This window comes from Bison bison, unplaced genomic scaffold, assembly GCF_000754665.1.
Source record: "Bison bison bison isolate TAMUID 2011002044 unplaced genomic scaffold, Bison_UMD1.0 scf7180017864163, whole genome shotgun sequence".
Classification (NCBI taxonomy): Eukaryota; Metazoa; Chordata; class Mammalia; order Artiodactyla; family Bovidae; genus Bison; species Bison bison.
This window is the reverse complement of record NW_011494735.1, coordinates 4,516,630-4,539,752: the sequence shown is the minus strand read 5'-3', so window position 1 is coordinate 4,539,752 and position 23,123 is coordinate 4,516,630. Positions and strand designations below refer to the sequence as shown.

The window sequence follows — 23,123 nt, the reverse complement described above, 5'->3', positions numbered from 1 at the left end:
TAGTGAACAGCCATTATCTTAAATAGGTAAATTATAATGACAAAATTTTTATTCTTGTGATGAGAAGGGTTTATTCTCAACTTTAATGTAGAACATACAGCAGTGCTAATTACATTTATCATGTTGTACATTATAACTTTAGTACTTTTAACCGGAAGTTTGTACCTTTTTACTGCCTTCATCCATTTCCCCTCCCCCAACTCCCCACCTGATAACCACAAATCTTTTTCTGTTTATTTGGGTTTTTTGGAAATACAAAGACCTACAATACTGTGTTAGTTCCTGTTATACAACAAAGTCATGTGGTATTCTATACATTTTCAAATGAATACAATGTCTCATTGTATGTTACTGTACAAAGATGTTACATAGTTATTGCCTGTTATTCATACCCTGTGCATTTCACACCTGAGTCATTTACTTTGCAACTAAATATTTGTACCTGTTAATCTTCACTTCTTTCTTTCCTCCTCTGATCTCTGTGGCAACCACCCCTTTCTGATTTGTTGTATTCATTTTTTAGATTCCACACATAGTGAAAGCATGCAGTGTTTGTCTTCTCTGATTTATCTCACTTAGCACAATACCCTCTAGGTCCATCTATATTGTTGCAAATGGCAAGATTTTGTTCATTTTATGGCTAGTCTTGCCCAGTGTGTGTATGCTACATCTCTACATCTTTACTCACTGTGCATTGATGGATACTTGGATTGCTTTCTTTGCTGTTGTAAATAGTGCTGCAGACATTGAAGTGCATGTAAATTTTTGGATTAGTGCTTTTGGTTTTTCAAGGTATATACCTGGAGTGGAGTTGCTGGATGATATGGTAGCTCTATTTTTAGTTTTTGAGGAAGCTCCATACTGTTTTCTGTAGTGGCTGCACCAGTTAATGTGCCCACCAAGAGTACAAGGAAGGATTCCCTTTTTTCCACCTTATTTGCTGTCTTGATAATAGCCATTCTGGTAGGTGTGAGGTGAGATCTCATTGTGATTTTGATTTTCATTTCCCTGATTAGTGATGTTGAGCATCTTTTCATGTGCCTGTTGGCCATCTGTATGTAGTCTTTGGAGAAATAGCTGTTCAGATCCTCTGCCCATTTTTCAATAGGCTTGTTTTTATTGAACTCCTTAATCTATTTTGAATTTATTTTTGTGAATGGTGTGAGAGTAGGCCAGTTTCTTTTGCATGTAGTTGTCCAGATATCCTAACACCGCCTTTTCAGAATATTTTATTTTTGGCTCTGCTGGGTCTTGGTTGCTGCACATGGGCTTTTTCTAGTTGTGAGAGGAGACTGCTCTGTAGTTACGGTGCAAGGGCTTCTCATTGCGGTGGCTTCTCTTGCTGCTGAGCACTGGCTCTAGGGCTCGAAGGCTCAGTAGTAGGTGGCGTATGAGCTTAGTTGCCTCGCAGCATGTGGGATCTTCCTGGACCAGGGACTGAACTGGTGTCCCTTGCGTTGCAAGGCAGATGCCTAAGCACTAGACCACCGAGGAATCCCCCAACACCCCTTACTGAAGTGGTTGTGTTTTTCTCATTGTATATCCTTGCCACTTTGTCATAGATTAATTGACCATAAGTGTGGGTTTATTTCTGCTCTCTATTCTGTTCCATTGACCTATGTGTCTGTTTTTGTGCCAGTACTACCCTGTTATGATGACTGTAGCATTATAGTATGGTTTGAACCAGGGAGTGGGAGGCCCCCAGCTTGCTTCTTTTTCCTCAAGACTTTTGGCTGTTCAGGGCATGTGTATTCTCAGTGAAAAATACCATTTTGGCTGTTCAGGGTGTCTGTGTGTGTGTGTGTGTGTGTTCTCAATGAAAAATACCATTTTGTGTGTGTGTGTTTTCTCATAGAAGTTTTATAATTAGTTGTAGTTCTGTGAAAAGTATCATTAATATTTTAATAAGGATTGAATTGATCTGTAGATTTCCTTGAGTAGTATATAGTCTTTTTAACTAATCCTTCCAGTCCATGAACACCATATATGTCCATTTATCTATATCATCTTCAGTTTCTTTTATTGATGTCCTGTGGTTTCTCAGTACAGGTCTTTAACCTCCTTAGTTACCTTAGTCTTAAATATTTTATTCCTTTTGATGCAGTTCTAAATGGGATTGTTTCTTAATTTCTCTTTCTGATGATTTGTTTTTAGTGCATAGAAATGCAACAGGTGTCTGTCTATTGATTTTTGTCTCTGGCAGCTTTACCAAATTCATTGAGCTATAGTAGTTTTTGTTGGCATCTTGAGAATTTTCTTTGGTGTGCTGTGCAACTTGCAGGATCTTTGTTCCCTGACCAGGAATCCAACCCAGGGGCACCAAATCCTCACCACTAGACCGCTAGGGAATTCCCAGGATTTTCTATGTATAGGATGTTATCTGTAAGCAGTGACAATTTACTTTTTTGCAATTTCGATTCTATTTCTTTTTCCTACCTGATTGCCATGACTAGGACTTCAGATAATGTCTTGAATGAAAGTGGCAGGAGTGGGCATCACTGTCTTGTTCCTAGTGTTAGAGAAGATGCTTTCACCTCTTCACCATTGAGTATGATGTTAGCTGTGGGCTTGTCATTTATGGCCATTATTGTTTTGAGGTATGTTCCCTCTATACCACTTTGTTGACTTTCTATCATAAATGGATGTTGAATTTTGTCATATTTTTCTACATCTGTTGAGATGATCATATGATTTTTGTTCTTCAGTTTGTTAATGTGTATCCCCTTGATTAATTTGCAGATATTAGTCCATCCCTGGGATAAATGATGTTTGATCTTGGTGTATGATCCTTTTAATGATTTGTTGAATTCTGTTGCTAATGTATTGTCAAGAATTTTTGCATGTGTGTTCATCAGTGATATTGACCTGTAAATTTCTTTTTTAGTATTATCTTTGGTTTTGGTAGCAGGATGATACTGGTCTTGTAGAATGAGTTTGGAAATGTTACTTCCTCTACAGTTTTTTGAAATAGTTTGAGAAGGATACGTGTTAACTCCTCTGGATGAAAGAATTCACCTGTGAAGCAGTCTGGTCCTGAACTCTTGTTTTCTGAAAGTTGTTTTATTACTGATTCAGTATTATTCCTGGTAATTGGTTTGTTCACATTTTTATTTGTTCTTAGTTCAGTCTGAGGATATTGTACATTTCTAGGAATTTATCGTTTCTTTGAGGTGGTCCGTTTATCAGTATGTAATTATTTGTTGTAATCTCTTATGCTCCTTTGTAATTCTGTGGTGTCAGTTGTAATTTCCCCCTTTTCATTTCTGATTTTATTGATTTGGGCTCTCGTTGTTGAGTCTGGGTAATCAGTTTTATCTTTTCAGAGAACAAGCTCTTAGTTTCATTAGTCTCTATTGTTTTTTAAATCTCTCTTATTTCTGCTCTAATCTTTTAATTTCTTTCCTTCTGCTCACTTTGGGTTTTATTTGTTTTTCCTTTTCTAGTTCTTCTGGTGTAAGAATAGGTGGTTTATTTGAGGTTTTTTTTCTTTGCTGAGATAGGCTTGTAGCACTATAAACTTTTCTCTTAGAACTGCTTTTGATGCATCACATAGATTTTTGGATTGTTTTGTTTTTGTTTTCATTTCCAGGTATTTTTAAGTTCCTTTTTTGTTGGCATCTTCAGTGATCCATTGATAAGTAGCATGTTGTTTAGCATCACATTTACATTTAATGAAATTACTGATAGGTACTAATGGCCATTTTGTTAATTGTTTTGGAATGTGTGTGTGTGTGTGTGTGTTTTGCAGTTTTTTTCCCCTTGTATTTATTTTCTAGTCTCATAAGATTGTAGTCAGAAAAGATGATATGATTTCAGTTTTTTTAAGTTTATGGAAACTTGTTTTGTGGTGTAGTGAAAGTCCCTTAGTATTGTATTACTCTGTTTCTCCCTTTGGGTCTGTTAATAGTTGCTTTATGTGTTTAGGTGCCCCTGTGTTCGATGCATTTATTACTGTTAATGCCTTCTTAGGTTTATCCCTTTATCATTATGTATTATCCTTAGTCTCTTGTGAGTCTTTATTTTCAAGCTTATTCTGTCTAAGTATTGCTACCTCATTTTACCCCCACCCCCATTTTCACGGAATGCTCATTTTCCCATCTACTTTCTGTTTCTTCAAATTTGAAACAAGTCTCAGGCAGCATATATATTGGTATTGTTTTTGTATCTGTTCAGCCATTCTGTGTCTTTTGATTGGAGCATTTAGTTCATTTACATTTAATGTGATTTTTAATAGGTATGTACTTAATGCCATTTTGTTAATTGTTTGAGGGTTTTATAGTTTTTGGTCCTAATTCTCTTCCCTTGTGATTTGAAGACTCTTTAATGTTATGTTTTAATTCCTTTCTTTTTTCTGTGTATCCGTTACAGGTTTTTGGTTTTCTGATTACCATAAAGTTATCTACCTACCTACCTACCTATCTATGATTATTTTAAGTTGCCGGTCTCTTCAGTTCAAATGCATTTTAACAATCCTGGCATTTTTACTGACCATTTCCCTTCATGTTTACTGTTTTTGATGTCGTATTATACATCTTTTTTTCTGTATTCCCTGAGTACTTATTGTGGATATAGGCAGTTTTACTATGGATAATTTTGTCTTTTAATCTTCTTACTTGCTTTATAAATTTGCCTTTACCAGTGAGATTTTTTTTTTCCTTTTGTAATTTTCATTTTTCTAGTTGTACCCTGCCCCCTAGCCTGCCCCCTTAGGAAGTCTGTTTAACATTTCTTGTAAGCTGGTTTGGTGGTGCTGAACTCTTAGCTTTTGCTTGTCTGTAAAATGTTTGATGTCTCCATCAAATTTGAGTGAAAGCCTTGCCAGGTTTTTTGTGTGTATGTGTACGTGTGTGTTTTCCCCTTTCGTCACTTTAAGTATATTGTGCCATTCCCTTCTTGCCTGCAGAGTTTCTGCTGAAAACTCAGCTGATAGCCTTATGGGAGTTCCCTTGGACTTAACTAGTTGCTCTTGCTTTGCTGCTTTAATATTCTTTAATTTTTGCATTGGTGTAGTCCTCTTTGAGTGTGAGACTCTTGGCTTCCTGGACCTGGATGTCTGTTTCCTAGCTTAGGGAAGCTTTTAGCTATTATGTCTTCAGATGGATTCTCTGTCCCTTCCTCTCTTCTTCTGAGACTCCTGTAATGTGAGTGTTGCTCCACTAGATGCTCTCCCTCAGGTCTCTTAAACTCATTTTCTTTCTTTTTTTAAAATTGAAATATAGTTGATGCACAATGTAAGTTTCAGGGATAGAACAGTGATTCACAATTTTCAAAGCTTATGTTCCATTTATAGTTACAAAATACTGTATATATCCTTGTAACTTACTTTATACATCATGATTTGTACCTCTTAATCTTCTACCCCTATCTTGTCCCTCCCCTCTTCCTTTTCCCCTTGCCCCTCTGGTAAACACTAGCCTGTTTTCTATGTTTCTATTTGTTATATTCACAAGTTTTATTTTTTAAACTCCCCATATAAGTGATCAGTTGCTCAGTCGTGTCCAACTCTTTGCGACCCCATGAATCGCAGCATGCCAGGCCTCCCTGTCCATCACCAACTCCAGGAGTTCACTCAGACTCACGTCCATCGAGTCAGTGATGCCATCCAGCCATCTCATCCTCTGTCGTCCCCTTCTCCTCCTGCCCCCAATCCCTCCCAGCATCAGAGTCTTTTCCAATGAGTCAACTCTTCGCATGAGGTGGCCAAAGTACTGGAGTTTCAGCTTTATAATCATTCCTTCCAAAGAAATCCCAGGGCTGATCTCCTTCAGAATGGACTGGTTGGATGTCCTTGCAGTCCAAGGGACTCTCAAGAGTCTTCTCCAACACCACAGTTCAAAAGCATCAATTCTTCAGTGCTCAGCCTTCTTCACAGTCCAACTCACATCCATACATGACCACTGGAAAAACCATAGCCTTGACTAGACGGACCTTTGTTGGCAAAGTAATGTCTCTGCTTTTGAATATGCTATGTAGATTGGTCATAACTTCTTCCAAGGAGTAAGCGATAGCATACATTATTTTGGCTTTTTCTGACTTATTTTACTAAACATAACATGGTTCATGTCCATTCATGTTGCAAACAGCAGAGTTTCATTCTCTTATGGCTAAGTAGTATTCCATTGTGTGTGTGTGTGTGTGTGTGTACACACCATATCTGTCCATCTGTTGATGGACACCTGGGTTGCTTCCATACCTTGGCTATTGTAATAATGCTGCTGTGAACACTGGTGTCCTCATTTCTTTTTGTTTGCTTGCTCTTTATGTTCAGCTCCAGTGATTCCCACTGCTGTCTTCTATCTAGCTTTGTGGATCCATTCCTCTGTATTGTCTAATCTACTATTGATTCCTTCTAGTGTATTTTTTATTTCAGTTATTATATTCTTCGTCTCTGGCTCTTCTTTATATTTTATAATTCTTTGTTAAAACTGGCTTACATTTTGCTCTGTTCACCCACAGCACTTTGTCTCAGGTATGGAACATCATTGTGATCATTACCTGGTGACTAGGGCTGTATGCCGTAGGGCCGCCCCCTATTTCTGCGTGAACTCTTCTTTTGTGGGCTGATCACTGTGGGCCATCTGATGGATGTGGCTGGCCCAAGCCCGGTTGGTTTCCAGGCCTTGCCTTGTGCAGAGGCTGCCATTTGCTGGTGGGCAGGGCTGGATTACAAGGTTGCTGGCTGTGGAGCTTTAGGGGATCCTGGGCTCCAGCTAGTCCACCAGCGGGGTGAGCAAAGTGGCGTGGGGGCTTGTGGGGAATGAAGGGGGTGAGTGTGTCCCAGATCTAATGTTGGCTTGCTCATGGGTGGGGCCAGTTGCTAACACAGCTGGCTCCCAGGTCTGAGGTGTGGCGTTGCTCACTGGTGAATGAATGGGCCTGGATCCTGGGGCAGCTGGCTAAGGGTTACAAGGTGTCTTGGAGTTGGTGTCTGCCTGCTGGTGGGTGGGACTGGGGCTTCCTGGGGCTGGTGGTGTCTTGTAGGGAGACAGTGCTGGAGCTAATGCCAACTCACTGGTGGGCAGAACTGGGTTCCCAGGTCTCTGCCTGCAAGGCCCCTAAAGTTCTAGAGCTGGTAGTGTTCTGTTGGTAGGGGGGGACGTATCCTGGACCAGCTGACTGAGGGGCCCAAGGGGTCCTGTGGCAGGTCCAAGCCTACTGGTAGGTGGCTGGGTTTTGATACGGTAGAGTGCAGGGTGGAAGTAGTCCTAGGTCTGGTGTCTGCTTGCTGGTGGGCAGGGCCAAGGCCCAGGGTGTCTTGGGGCTAATGCTTATTCACTGGGAGGTAGATCCAGGACCTGAGGTCTTTAGCCCAGGGTCCTGGGGGTCCCAGAGTTGATGTTTTGTCCTGCTGGTGTGTGGTGCCCATAGGATCCTGTGTCTACCCACTGATGGGTGAGCTTGGTCCTGTGAGTAGTGCCCATTGGTGGACCCAACCAGGGTCTGAGCCAGGTTGACTATGGGCTCGAGATCATAAGGCAGCAGGCCTGTTGTTGGTGGGACTGTTTCTCCACCTGGTTAGTTGCTTCGCCTGGGCATCCCAATACTGATGCCAACAGGCTGGTGGGAGGGGCTGGGTCCTGAGGCTAATAAGCTGGAGAGAGGACTCCAAAATGGCACTCACCAGCACCAGTGTTCATGTGATAGAACAAGCTCCCAAAGATAGTTGTGCCAGTGTCTGTGTCTGCAGGACAAGCTGCAATTGCCTCCTGCCTCACCAGGAGACTCCAAGATCAGATGGTGGCTCTGACTCAGGCTCCTTTCAAATTACTGCTTCTGGCCTGAGTCCTGGAGTATGTGAGAGTTCGTGTGCATCTTTAAGAGTGGGGTCTCTATTTCCCACAGTCCTCTGGCTCTCCCAGAAGTAAGCCCTGCTGGTCTTTAAAGCCAGATGTTCTAAGGGCCCATCCTGGTGCAGGATTCTCTGGGCTGGGGAGCCCACTGTGGGGCTTGGACCACTCACTCCGTGGGAGAACCTCTGCAACTTTAATTATCCTCCCATTTGTGGGTCATTCACCTGGGGGTATGCGTTTTAGCTACATCACATCACCTGCCGTCCTACATGTCTTGTTACAGTTCCTTCTCTCTATCTTTGGTTGAAGATACTTGCTGCTAGTTTTCCAGTTTTTCTCATTAGTCGTTTCCCTGTTGTAATTTTGGTGTGCCTGTGGGAGGAGGTGAGCTCAGGGTCTTCCTCCTCTGCTGTTTTGGCCACATCTCCATTATAATGAGTTTTGTTAAAAATTATATTTGAATATCATCTATTTGGGTAATCAAAGGCACTAGTGTAAATATGCTGCTGCTTTTGGAATGGCCATGCCTGCCCACTGTGGAAGTACATATATATGGGCAGCGTGACCCAGTTGGGAGCTTGTAAGGCATGGAATAAGACCAACTTGAGAATAATGACACAATTTAGTAGGGCCACGAAATGCTGTTGTCTCCCTATCTTGCACTTTTGTTACCATACGGCAGGCTGGCTTAAGTAGTTTCTCAACAAGTGGTACTTCTGAACAGTCTGAAAGGGATGTAGCTAGGGCATGGATGGGACTAGGATTAGCTACCCTGTCACTTGTCAGCCTGAAAGGCACTGTTGTAATCGCGTGTGACTTCTCTGTGTTGTCTGTGAACCTAAATTCCATGAATGTCTTCTTGACTGTGATATACATATGGGTGCTTAATAAGAGTTGATATTGAATGAGTCTAAGCACTGGGACATGAGTCTTGAAGCTGGCTTGAAAGCAGGAGATTGTGGGTCCCAAAGGCAAACCAGGGTTAGCTGTTGGCATAATTTAGGTTTTTAACTTTGTTGTTCAGTTGATAAGTCTGATTTTTTTATTTTTTGTTGTTCAGTCACTAAGGTGCTAATTCAGGGTTGATTTCCTTTAGGATTGACTGGTTTGATCTCCTTGCTGTCCATGGGACTCTCAAGAGTCTTCTCCAGCACCACAATTTGAAAGCATTAGTTCTTTGGTGCTCAGCCTTCTTTATGGTCCAACTCTTGCATCCATACATGACTACTGGAAAAACCATGTTCTTCAGTCGCTAAGTTGTGTCCAACTCTTTGTGACCCCATGAAATGCAGCACTCCAGGCTTTTCTGGCCATCACTATCTCCTTGAGTTTCCTCAAACTCGTGTCCATGGAGTCAGTGATGCCATCTAACCATTTCATCCTCTGTCACCCCCTTCTCTTGCCCTCGATTTTTCCCAGGATCTTTTCAGTTAGTCAGCTCTATGCATCAGGTGGCCAAAGTATTGAAGCTTCAGTTCAGTTCAGTCACTCAGTCGTGTCTGACTCTTGTGAACCCATGGACTCCAGCACTCTAGGTCTCCCTGTCCATCACCAACTCCCGGAGTTTACCCAAACTCATGTCCATTGAGTCAGTGATGCCATCCAACCATCTCATCCTCTGTCATCCCCTTCTCCTCCTGCTTTCAATCTTTTCCAGCATCAGAGTCTTTTCCAATGAGTCAAGTCTTCGCATCAGGTGGCCCAGAGTATTGGGGTTTCAGCTTCAACATCAGTCCTTCCAATGAACACTCAGGACTGATCTTTAGGATGGACTGGTTGGATCTCCTCGCAGTCCAAGGGACTGAAGAGTCTTCTCCAACATCACAATTCAAAAGCTTCAATTCTTCAGTGCTCAGCTTTCTTTATATAGTCCATAACTACTGGAAAAACCATAGCCTTGACTAGACGGACCTTTGTTGGCAAAGTATAATGTCTCTGCTTTTTAATATGCTGTCTAGGTTGGTCATAACTTTGCTTCCAAGGAGTAAGCATCTTTTAATTTCATGACTGCAGTCACCATCTGCAGTGATTTTGGAGCCCCCCAAAATAAAGTCTGACACTGTTTCCACTGTTTTCCCATCTATTTGCCATGAAGTGATGGGATCAGATGCCATGATCTTAGTTTTCTGAATGTTGAGTTTTAAGCCAACTTTTTCACTCTCCTCTCTCAAGTTCATCAAGAGGCTCTTTAGATCTTCACTTTCTGCCATAAGGGTGGTGTCATCTGCGTATCTGAGGTTATTGATATTTCTCCCAGCAGTCTTAATTCCAGCTTGTGCTTCTTCCAGCCCAGTGTTTCTCATGATGTACTCTGCAGATAAGTTAAATAAGCAGGGTGACAATATACAACCTTGACGTACTCTTTTTCCTATATGGAACCAGTCTGTTCCATGTCCAGTTCTAACGTTGCTTCCTGATCTGCATACAGATTCTTAAGAGGCAGGTCAGCATCAGTCCTTCCAATGAATATTCAGGGTTGATTTCCTTTAGGATTGACTGGTTTGATCTCCGTGCTGTCCAAAGGACTAAGAGTCTTGTCAGCACCACAGTTCGAGGGTGTCAGTTGTTCAGTGCTCAGCCTTCTTTATGGTCCAACTCTCACATCCATATGTGACTACTGGAAAAACCCTAACTTTGACTATGTGGACTTTTGTAAAAGGCTTTGGCATAGTCAGTGAATCAGAAGTAGGTGGATTTGGGGATTTCCTTGCTTTTTCTATGATCCAGCTTATGTTGGCAATCTGAAGGGCATGTCCCTGCTAGTTAGGGCCTGACAAAATCTGGTCCACTGGAGAAGGGAATGGCAAACCACGTCAGTATTCTTGATTTGAGAACCCCACAAACAGTATGAAAAGGTAAAACCATGGCTTTGGTTTACATATAGACCTTTGTTGGGAAATTGATGTCTCTGCTTTTTAATAAGCTATCTAGGTTTGTCATAGCTTTTCTTCCAAGGAGTAAATGTCTTTTAATTTCATGGCTGCAGTCACCATCCACAGTGATTTTAGAACCCAAGAAAATAAACTCTGTCACTGTTTCCACTTTTTCAACCCTTCTGTTTGCCATGAAGTGATGGGACCGAATGCCATGATCGTTTTTTGACTTGTTTGAAGCCAGCTTTTCCACTCTCCTCTTTCACCATCAAGAGGCTCTTTAATTTTTCTTTGGTTTCTGCCATTAAGGTGGTGTCATCTGCATATCTGAGGTTATCCATAGTTCTCCTGGAAATCTTGATTCCAGCTTGTGCTTCATCCAGCCCAGTGTTTTTCATGATGTACTCTGCATATAAGTTAAATAAGCACGTGACAATATACAGCTTTGTATTCCTTTCCCAATTCTGAACCAGTCCATTCCATGTCCAGTTCTAACTGTTGCTTCTTGACCTGTATACAGATTTCTCAGGAGACAGGAAGGTGGTCTGGTATTCCCATCTCTAAGAATTTTCCAGTTTGTTGTGATCCACACAGTTAAAGGCTTTCGCATAGTCAATGAAGCAGAAGTAGATTTTTGGGGAAATTCCCTTGCTTTTTCTGTGATCCAGCAGATATTGGCAATTTGATCTCTGGTTTCCCTACCTTTTCTAAATCCAACTTGTATATCTGGAAGTTCTTGGTTCACGTAGTGTAGAAACCTAGGTTCAAGGATTTTGAGCATTACTTTGCTAGCATGTGAAATGAATTAATAGTGTGGTAGTTTGAACATTCTTTGGCATTGCCTTTCTGTGGGATTGGAATGAACACTTACCTGTCCTGTGGCCACTGCTGTATTTTCCAAATTTGCTGACATATTGAGTACATCTCTTTAACAGCATCATCTTTTAGGATTTTTAAGTAGCTCAGCTGTCACCTCACTAGCTTTGTTCATAGTAATGCTTCTTAAGACCCATCTGACTTCACACTCCAGGATGTCTGGCTCTAGGTGAGTACTTTAAATAAATGTTTTAAAGCTACTGATTAGATCTGTGGGTTCATGACAGTAACTGCAAATATTCATTGTATTGTGAAAAGGTGATGGTTGCATTTTCTGGTTATTTGGATTCTGAATTGTGTTTTTTGGTTTAGTTTACTAAATTTTTTGATTTGATTTACTAAATTATTTTTTAGTAATACTTATTTACAAAAATTATATTTTAGTAATTTGTTTAAAAACTGGTTTAAAAGTTTGTGGACATATTGTCTATCACACAGCCAGTTTTTAATAATACAGGGAATTTTTGACATTTACAAATACTGCTTTAAAAAGATAAATATCTGAAAGCACCAGCACATTTAGAAGTTGCTCAGAAGTGTTGAATATAATGGCAAATTGTATAATGAACTATTAACAGGAACTAGCAAAGAGAAACAGAAAATAGAACAAGGGCAGTGTGAAGTGACAAGCAATTGTGAGAGTCCCCATGGGGTTAGTAGTTTACTAGTATGAAATGCATGAGAAATTATATATTAAAATATTGTTACAATATTATTATTTTGGATAAGAGCACCATCATTGATTGTTTTTAGGAGCGTGGTGATCCTAAAACATCCTTGAATTCTTACCATTCTCTTCTAAAACTCTCCTTTAAAAATTCCTGTTTTAAAAAGTTGATAGAGATTACCTTCTCTCTCTCTCTCAGCATGGCTTACAAGGTCTTAGTTCCTCCACGGGGGATGGAACCTGGGTCCATGGCAGTGAAAGCAGGGAGCCTTAACTACTGGACCACCGGGAATTCCCAGTGTTGCCCTCTTATCCTTGTTTCAGTCCTACAGATCTGCCTTCAGAATACAACTATTTAGATGTTCACCCAACTACTGGGCAGCCTATCAAAATATCTTTCATATTCAAAATTTCAACCTTTTCAGAAGATATTTTTACTATCATGTTAGGTGGATTTCATTTATTTCTCAGTTAAGTTTCATATGCTTATTTTTGGTTCACACCTTCCCAGGCCACATCCTGTACTAGGCTTTCCTCTGAGATCACAGTAACATCTGCCTAGATTGACCTCACCACATTTTTAAAAAAATCCATTTATAGATAATTTACAGATATCTTCATGTCGCTTCCCTGACTTAAATATTGAAAAAAAAACCTTCAATAATTTTACTGCTTGTTGGACATTATCTCAGATGTTTGCCCAATCATGTTAGACTTGTAGAGCTCTCTATGAAAGCTTTCTTTTCACCACTCTATTCTCTCAGGTTTCTTGCTGCAACAAAGGTCATTTGCCTCCTGAGTTTCTCATGACTTCATTTTCATCCTAGTGGGGCAGGACAGGCTAAATTCAGATAGCAGATCTGGTACTTGCTTGCTTAGTGACCTTAGATTTCAGTTCAGTTCAGTCACTGAGTCGTGTCCGACTCTGTGACCCCCATGAATCGCAGCACACCAGGCCTCCCTGTCCATCACCAACTCCTGGAGTTCACCCAAACTCATGTCCATCAAGTCAGTGATGCCATCCAGCCATCTCATCCTCTGTCGTCCCCTTCTCCTCTTGCCCCCAATCCCTCCCAGCATCAGAGTCTTTTCCAATGAGTCAGCTCTTCGCATGAGGTGGCCAAAGTATTGGAGTTTCAGCTTTAGCATCAGTCCTTCCAAAGAACACCCAGGACCGATCTCCTTTAGAATGGACTGGTTGGATCTCCTTGCAGTCCAAGGGACTCTGGAGAGTCTTCTCCAACACCACAGTTCAAAAGCATCAATTCTTTGACGCTCAGCTTTCTTCAAGTCCAGCTCTCACATCCATACATGACCACAGGAAAAACCATAGCCTTGACTAGATGGACCTTTGTTGGCAAAGTAATATCTCTGCTTTTGAATATGCTATCTAGGTTGGTCATAACTTTCCTCCCAAGGAGTAAGCGTCTTTTAATTAGAATTAGAGACAATAATACACAAATCCTGGAATGGAGTCTGGCCAGTGGGAAGGACTTCTTTTAATCATATCCTCCTTGCATCCATTATGACCACAAGTCCACTGAGCTAGATTTGAATTCAACTCGTCCCCATTTTTTCACCTGTGTTGCCTGAGTACTCGACTCACATTTACATTCACTGCCTTGCTGCTTTGTGTCTTCTCTCCACAGCAGATTATAACATCATTTTGAGTTGTCTTCTAACCCCAGGGACCTCATGTACTGCATCCTGTGCACAGTAGCATTCAGTAAAAGATACTGCTTGGCAGGGAAATCAGCTGTGCAGTTTTCTCAAATTTACAAGAGGAAAAGACAGTTGTTATTGTCCATGCAATAAATTATTACTTAAATGACAAGAGAAACATTCTAGTGAAACAGTAATCTTAAAAAGTTGATGGAGTGTCAGATGTGTAATAGAATAACTTTCCCAGTTAAAAACAGAGCATCCCTCTGTATTAATACTTTTTTCATCTTTTCTCATAATCGTTTATTTTTCTTTTCTAAGAGACATGTGAGAAGACCAAATCTCTGTAGTTAATTCCTTTAACCACCAGATGCAAGCACCGCATTGGCCATTCTCAGAAGGCATCACTAATGGTAGGTAGACTCCTAACAGTATGTACAGAATACTCCCACAAGACAGATTGCCAGACTAGAAAGCAAAGAAATAGTACAAATTCTATTACACATAAATCCTTCACTAGTCACCCTTAAGGGTTTCATGAGATAAACACTGTGCATAATAATACCGTGCTTTATGTTGAAGAACATGTCCTTGCCTTGATCAATTAGGAAAAAATTTAACCTACGTTAAATCAACTTATTTTCATATAAGCTCTGGAAATCTCCATGAATATGTAAGAACGTGTAGCAGTTGTATAAGCTGGTGTCCTGAAATTTGAGATTTCATTCTTTAAATCAGTTGTATTTCTTCCCCTGGTGGCTCAGACAGTAAAGAATCTGCCTACAATGTGAGAGACCTGGTTTTGATCCCTGGATGGGGAAGATCCCCTGGAGAAGGGAATGGCTATCCACTCCAGTATTCTTGCCTGGAGAATTCCATGGACAGAGGAGCCTGGTGGGCAACAGTCCATGGGATTGCAAAGAATCGAACACGACTGAGTGACTAACACTTCTTTCATTACAAAAGTAGCAAGTGGAAAGTTTCAAAAATGAAGTAGGAAAAACAAAAACATACTACCATGCCCAAATATGGACTACTACATTTAATTTACTTTTGGCTGTGCTGGATCTTCATTGCTTGCTCAGACTTTCTGTGGTTGCGGTGACTGGGTGCTGCTCTCTAGTTGCAGTGCTCAGGCTTCTCACTGGAGTGGCTTCTCTGGTTGTGGAGCACAGGCTCTAGGGCATGCAGGCTTCAGTAGTTTCAGCTTCTGGGCTCTAGAGCCCAGGCTCAGTAGTTGTGGCACACAGCCTTGGTTGCTCCACAGCATGTGGGATCTTCCCGAATCGGGGATGGAGCCCTGCATTGGCAGGCAGACTCCACCACTGAGCCTCCAGAGAAGCCCCCTGGACTAATCCTTTTTAGAATTTACCTTCTTTTACTTTTTTCCTCTGTGTCTATTATTTTAAAATTTAGTTTATTTAAAAATTGTATTTTTCTTTGGAAGGTGTAATGGGAGTAATGAATGCTATAAGGAGTTGCAAATTTAAGTATCAAAATCTAGGGACTTCTGGGGGTCCAGTGTTTAACACTCTACACTTTCACTGCAGGGAGTGTGGGTTCAATCCCTGGTTGGGTAAACTATGATCTCACCCTGGTTGTGATGCAGCCAGAATTTTTTTTTTTTAAGTATCAAAGTCTAGGTAAGATATACCAGGAAACTCCTGCTAAAGGCATTTCTATATAATGAAGTCACTCAGTCGTGTCTGAAAAGTCACTCAGTCATGTCTGACTCTTTGCAACCCCATGGACTGTAGCCTACCAGGCTCCTCCATCCATGGAATTTTCCAAGCAAGAGTACTGGAGTGGGTTGCCATTTCCTTCTCCAGAGGATCTTCCTGACCCAGGGATCGAACCCAGGTCTCTCATGTTGCAGGCAGCTGCTTTACCAGCTGAGCCACCAGGGAAGCTCTTTCTTTTCCTTTTGAAAATAGAAAAACTATTATTTTTAAATTGAGACACTTGTCACTTTTAAAAAATTGGTACCTATAAATTAGTTCCTCCTCAGTCTTGTCTCATTTAAACTATTATTTGTTTAGCATGTTTCAGGGGGCATATAGACACTTACGTCCAACTTCTCTGCCCTATGACTAGAAATTCAATGTTAAGAGGTTGCATCAATCAAGGAATGAGGGTTAGGGCTATTAGTTTTCCAATTCCTGGAAGAGGCAAATTCTTCTTCTGTGTTTCAAAAGCACTTTGAAATCAATAAGACATTATTTAGGACAAAAGGCCCTTCACTATATCAGCATTTCCCAAAATGTGTTTAGAAATCTAGATAAGTCAGTTCTAAGAGATGCTGCTGCTGCTAAGTCGCTTCAGTCGTGTCTGAACCGTGCGACCCCATAGACAGCAGCCCACCAGGCTTCCCCGTCCCTGGGATTCTCCAGGCAAGAACACTGGAGTGGGTTGCCATTTCCTTCTCCAATGCATGAAAGTGAAAAGTGAAAATGAAGTCGCTCAGTCGTTCCTGACTCTTAGCGACCCCATGGACTGCAGCCCACCAGGCTCCTCTGTCCATGGATTTTCCAGGCAAGAGTACTGGAGTGGGGTGCCATTGCCTTCTCCGTCTAAGAGATGGCACTAGCCTAAATTATTCAAGCAAAGGCTCCATGGATGAGTCTGTTGGAGGAATCCACTTTTTTCCTGCATGATTTCTCAGACCCTTTACTACATTAGTATGCATTGGGAATTTTCCAAAGATTTTTTTGTATATATGGTATGTTTTTTGTCTGATTTTTTTTTGTTTGATTTTTTGTGTCAGAAAGGAAATGGCACCCCACTCCAGTGTTCTTGCCTGGAGAATCCCAGGGACAGGGGAGCCTGGTGGGCTGCCATCTATGGGGTTGCACAGAGTCGGACATGACTGAAGTGACTTAGCAGCAGCAGCAGCAGGCATACTTTTCATCCATTATCTGCCCCATGCACAAACTAATTTGGATGAGTATATGTCATATAACATATATGTCATATATGTCTCTCCTGGAAGGGCTATCTAGGCTTTGAAGAGTTATTGCAATATTATTGCCTCATAAAAGGTCATTAGATTTGGTCTTTCCCAGGCTTTGTTTGATGACAACCAGTTCTTTCTGGTATGTGGACTTTGTACACTGGTGTAAGTATGTGTTTTCAAAGTAACATAATGGAAAGAGCAGCACTATTTATAGGAATATTAATTCTTTATTGAGAATCAGAAATATTCTGATTTTTACTGAATTCAGAGGTAGTCATGGCCCCTACCCAACAAGACTTTATAGTCTTAGACAATTTGTATGTTTTAATTTCTTAATTATAGTACAAAAGAAAGTCACTGAGAAAACTTGTAAAATCATCTTATGCAACATCTATAAAAGGCTATGGAGTTGTTCATATGCTAAAGTATGATATAACAATTTATGATCAATACAGTACAATGTCTACTTATCAGTGATATAATGTAAAAGTCTGTAATGAAATTAAAGTGTCTCCCCAAATTTCTGCTTTAGGTGCTGTGAAGTTTTTTCTCTTGAACCAAAATTTTCTCCCCTTCCACCCTGTCTAAATCAGTCATAAAATAGGCATCAACTGTATTATCACTGTGTAGAATAAGAACCAAATTTCTCAATAAGCAACTTTCCCTGTTACAGTGAGACAATATGCTATGTTCGTTTTTCTGTATTCCCTAGGAAAAGATATTTTGTTTCCAGATCATATAGAACTTTCAATTTAAGAACTAAAGCAACTCACTTTCCATGAGGAATACACAGCACTCAGAAATCTGCTTACCGCAGTTGCTATATTTTTCTGTTTGATAACCGCCCGACCCCCTTAACCTAATTCGTATATATAATGTTTTAAGTATAGCAGTTTGCTGGAGCATTTAGTTCATTTATTCAATTCTCACCGTGTGCTAGGATTTGAGAATAAATAAAATTTCCAAACAAATTAAGTAGACCTTGGTCTCAAAGACCTCACACTCTACCAGAGAAAATCAGCCATGGAAGTAGAAGTTCATAATACAGTGTGGTAAGTCCCATAACAGAAGTAACCTGTGTAATTTGGGAGCAAAGAGGCAGGGGTCCTCAGATCAACGGATTAGTGGGTGGCGCAGTGAAACTGAGAAATGAAATGGACAACCGTCAGCAAAGGTTTCCCAAGGGGATTGAAACCTGAACTGAGGTTTCCTTTTTTTTTTTAAAGGGAATCATCGATCTTTAAGTTTTCTTTGTTTACTCTCAACAGACTAGTCTTTATTTCTGTTGTAGTTTCACATCAACAAGAAAGATGTAATTTACATAGCATGTATGCCTTGAAACCTTCACTTTGTAGAGTACATGATCACAAAGCACCTTATGAAACATTGTTTTAATATGTAATAGTTACTATCTTTATACATAAGACCATTTTAACCAGTTTGAGTATACAATTCACTGGCATTAAATACTGTACAACGTTGTACAACCATCATCACTATTTTCAGAACTTCCTTACCTTAAACAGAAACTCTGCACCCAATAGACAGCCTTAACTGAGGTTTAAAGGTGGAGTGGGAAAGAAAATGTAGTGGGTCAGAATGGCACTGCCAGACACAGGGAACACTCACGGCACGTTCTGTGTGTAGGAACTACATGCAGTTGATTGCTGATTGTTTTTATAGCCCCTTTCCCTAGTGCTACATGGAGGTTGCGTTTGAAGAGGAGAAGGCTGGGAGCAAGAGACCAGTAAAGCTGTTGCTGTGGTTCAGGTGAGTTATGATGGCCTAAACCTGGTGGTCTTAGTAGCCATCAAGACAACGTAGAATCAGTCAACACAAATAACAATCTTTATTGTTATTTGAAGTCTTTGCTATTTGATAACATGTGAAAGGAATGATTTCATATTTGAATTTGAATAATAATAATTTGAATCCTTTAAAATTCCTTTCATATTGTTATTTGATAACAATCTTTGTTATTTGTTATTGTAAATGAAAGTCAGGGACTGACTGAATAGAGGGGATGAAGGAGCAGGAGGAGGTATTAAGGGGGACTTCCAGGTTTTTAGTTTGGTGCTATCAGTAACTGAGACAGAGAATGCAGGAGGAAAAGCAGCTCTGGTGAGAAAAGTATGTACAGTTTTTCAACATGATGAGTTTGAGGTATTTATGGGTCACACCCAGGTAGATGTGTCCAGTGGGCAGTCAGACCTGAGTCTGAAGTCCGGCATTTGGGGATCATCAGCATAACTGAGGACTGTGGCATCCGGTTTCAGAAAGGCAGGGACCCTTACTTAACCTATTATTTTGGGGGCTCTGTAGACAAATTTGTCATCCCATCAGGTCTGTATTTTCTTGGGCTTCTGGGACATGGTTGCCTATTTTCTCTTACATTTCCTTAGAACATTGGCAGAACTTAATATTCCCAGTCCTATATCATTTCTCCCTGTACTGAAAATTATATATGGCACCATCTCTTCATACAGAGCACCCATGGCAAGGTCTTGCATGTCTTAATAGTATGCTATATGCTCACTCAGCTGTGTCCAACTCTGCCACCTTTTGGACTGTAGCCCCGCCAAGCTCCTCTGTCCATGGGATTTTTCAGGCAAGAATACTGGAGTGGATTGCCATTTCCTCCTCCAGGGGATCTTCCCGACTCATGTATGTAATAGGTAATCAATAAATATTCATCTTCATCGCTTATATTCAAATGGCTGGCTGTATACAAAATTAGTTTTCTTTTTTTTCCCCTTGCAGGAACTTTTTTTAGCTTCTCAAGTTTAACTTCTTATAAATTTCTAAGACCACTTCAAGATTAAGTGTAAGTGAGCAGTACTTGATGGGCAGGTATCTTCCATATTAAGACTAAATCATTCCTTTCATTATCACCATACATTGCTCATTGCAGGATTTGAAAACAAACATTTCTCTTCTTAGGGAAGGATCATGGAGTTTATCCAATCAAGGTCCCACAGAGGGAGTTAAGAGTTGCAGTAACCTGGCATGATTAATCCCTGATTCCAGGTGATGATGGGGGTTGAGTTTCACATTTTGCTTTATTTGAACAATATGTGAAAAAGAGTCACTAAAAATAAGAACAGACTGGGTTTTGTTGCAGCTGAGTGGCCTTGCAGTTCACTGTAAAGAGGAATCCTGGGACATAAAGGATTTGATTCTGAGATATGATTCAATTGCCCTCTGAATGGAAGTAAAATATCCTTTTTAAGAGCACTGAAGTTCTGGGATTTGGGGGGAATAGTCACCTTTGTGAGATGTGGATCATGTCCAGGGACTGTAACCTGAGAGGAAACGAGAAACAGTTATCTGAGTGATTTCAGATGTTTTGTGGTGCCAGCACTGAAAACACTGATATCCACCACTAAAATGCAGCCTTTATGAAACACATGTAACAACCTGCCAGGTCTCCCCGGGTGTTAAAAACAGCTTCAGTCCTGCTTGCTGAATGAATTATCCTGTTGATACGGAGTACTGTTGTTAATGCCGTTGCCGAGAATTACAAAGTGAAATAAAGACAGTTCCTTTATCTGGAGATGTCAGAATTCAAAAGCAACAGACTGATTTCTGTCCCCATCATTTATCACGGATTGCAAAGGTAAAAGAGTTGACTGTTTCTCTTTGTCCCAATCTCTACTTACTATCCTGATTCGGAATCAAGATTATTTATAAGTGGAAATCTTTTCTCAAATTTATTCCATTTTCCTGAAACTGATTTTATATATTTCTGTATATGTATAATGTTATTGCTTCCTTAAAAAGCTTTGATTTTACCTGGTTTTGTCCATGAATCTGAATCTTCAGCTAGATTTATCTTTTTGGTGGAGGAAATGATCAGGAAAATAACGACAAATGCTAAACTATGGACTGTTATTTACTGAGAAATGCTTTCATTATATATGGTAGAGGGAGAAGAGAATGGGGAATAACATTTACATGACCACTAACTAGCCTGTATTTAGTTATTCATCTCTGCTTCCACAGTCTTACCTTCGCCTTTTGTCCTAGAGTTAGTAACGAAAGCTGATTTGTGCTGTGTTAGTCTAACTAATTGGAAATCAACAATTTATAACTTTAAATTTTATTAGAGTACAGTTGATTTACAAGTTTAGTTTCAGGTGTACAGCAAAGTGAACCTGTTATACGTATACATATATCTAAGATGTGGCTTATTTATGGGATTGCATAAAAACAATTTAGATTCACCACAAGGAAAACCCTTTTTTTTTCATATAATGAAAATGTCCCAGGAAAAAAAGGGCCTTTTTTAGGCAAAGATTCACAGTGAGTTGGGTCTTTCCAGTTCTGTCTATCTCCTCGGTAGGAGGAGAGACACTCAAGAAAAGGATGTGTGCTGGGCACTTTGGGGATAACCCCTGGATCGGGAACATCCCCTGGAGAAGGAAATGGCAACCCACTCCAGTATTCTTGCCTGGAAAATACCATGGACGGAGAAGCCTGGTGGGCTACAGTCCACGGGGTCGCAAAGAGTCGGACACGACTGAGCGACTTCACTTTCACTTTCTTTCACTTTCTGGAGCGGGAGTTTTTAATCCTACAGAGTTTTACAAACTGAAAATCATGCCTTTTTTTTATGTCCTAAAGACAAAGTAACTACAAAGCCAGTTTTTACTACAGAATAAATGACTACCTTCTCAGGAATAGCTCTGTATGGAAGGTATGCTATGGCTGGCATTAGACCCACTAAACAAACTAGATATAACTTGACATTCTAGATAAAGCCACGTCAAAAAGGAAGAGGCACAAGCTACTTATTCATTTAGTTGATTTGTATAAACCCACTCAGCCTCAAACTAGGCCATGTATCCTTACAGAAGAAAAGCCTCAGAACCATTCATCTAAATAGAATTAAAATCTGGAATTTTACTTGGATTGATTGAAAAACTGACCTTCATCTGCTTATGAGAAGGCTGCAAAAATACGTGTCACTTAATATGCTGGTAGACTTTGTGGATCACATTTTATTTGTAATGAATCCTAAGGAACTTGTGTCCCAATCAGTTCATGGAATAGGTGTTAAACTGGTATTTCATGAAGCTTGGAAGAACTTTGACTATGTTGGTTGTTGTTATAGGGTTTGTTCCATTTTTTATCACGAGAAATGTGATCTGGCTTCTATTTTAAAAATTTCCAGTTGGGGAAGAAACATGATTTTGAGTTTGTTTTTATTATTGCCATTTTACGCTCTCCCTCTGACAGATGCAGATCTGACACTGACTTTTTATTCTGTACTGATGGATCTCCTTTTGCATATTCCAGACTTACTTTTACATCCTTTCTAGGTGAGTAAGTATTGAGTTCTATAGTATTTTAATAACAGTAACTAGCATTGTATACTTACCTCTATTACATAGGATCCAGGCAAGAGGAGGAGGTAATACTCTCCAAATTTGTTGGTTCTATAGGGGCAGATATGTTTTCTGTCTTGGACTTCTACAGTTACATTGGATAATGGAGTCTGGTTCTGATCAAAAACTTGGCCCTTTACACCTGCAAGACAAAAAAAGAATTGTGTTAACACCACATTTTATGGCATAAGAAAAAAAATCTTATAATTGTTTAAGAAAAATAAGCCCAATATTTATTAGCTATTCTGAGTTAATAGAGTATTTGAGGAGGGATGGTAAACTTTAAAAAAAAAAATTGAGATAAAATAAAAATATATTAGCTTTAGGTATACAACATTGCTAAATATATGTATGTACTGTGAAATATTCACCAAAATATGCTCAGTTAACATAGTTACACTTTTTTCTTGTGATGATAACTTTTATTTTACTTTCTTATCAAATTTCAAGTATACCATACAGTATTAACTATATTTACCATGCTGTACACTACCTCCCCAGGACTTATTTCAACATACCACATTTTCTGTATCTATTTATCCATCTGATTAAGTTGCTTCCATTTCTTTTGGATAAATACCCTTAAGTAGAATTACTGGATCATACAGTAGTTCTATTTCTAGTTTTTCTTAGAAGCTCCATACTGTTTCCATAGTGCTGCACCAATTTACATTCCTATCAATAGTGCAGAAGGGTTCTCTTTTCTCCACATCCTTGCCAACACTTGTTACTTCTTGTCTTTTGACAACAGCCATTCTAACAGGGGTAAGGTGATGTCTCTTATTTGTCTTTAACTTTTGACATATTAATTACAATATGTCTTGATGTGGGTCTCTTTTGGTTTATTTGGAATTCTCCAGGTTTCCTTGATCTGGATGTCTGCTTCCTTCTAGGAAGTTCCAGGCTAGGGAACTT

The 23,123-nt window shown here is 40.0% G+C and overlaps 1 protein-coding gene across 1 annotated transcript in view; it reads right to left on the bottom strand.

Moving 5' to 3' along the window:
- Positions 1-17,031: 17,031 nt before the first annotated feature.
- CPM (carboxypeptidase M) overlaps positions 17,032-23,123 on the bottom strand; it is a 75,250-nt gene continuing 69,158 nt past the window's right edge. The window contains exons 8-9 of the mRNA XM_010841556.1: positions 22,202-22,350; positions 17,032-20,123 (exon numbers count right to left, since the gene is read on the bottom strand). Of these exons, the coding sequence (XP_010839858.1) occupies positions 19,881-20,123; positions 22,202-22,350 (392 nt within the window). The 3' untranslated portion in view covers positions 17,032-19,880. The remainder of the gene's footprint in view (positions 20,124-22,201; positions 22,351-23,123) is intronic.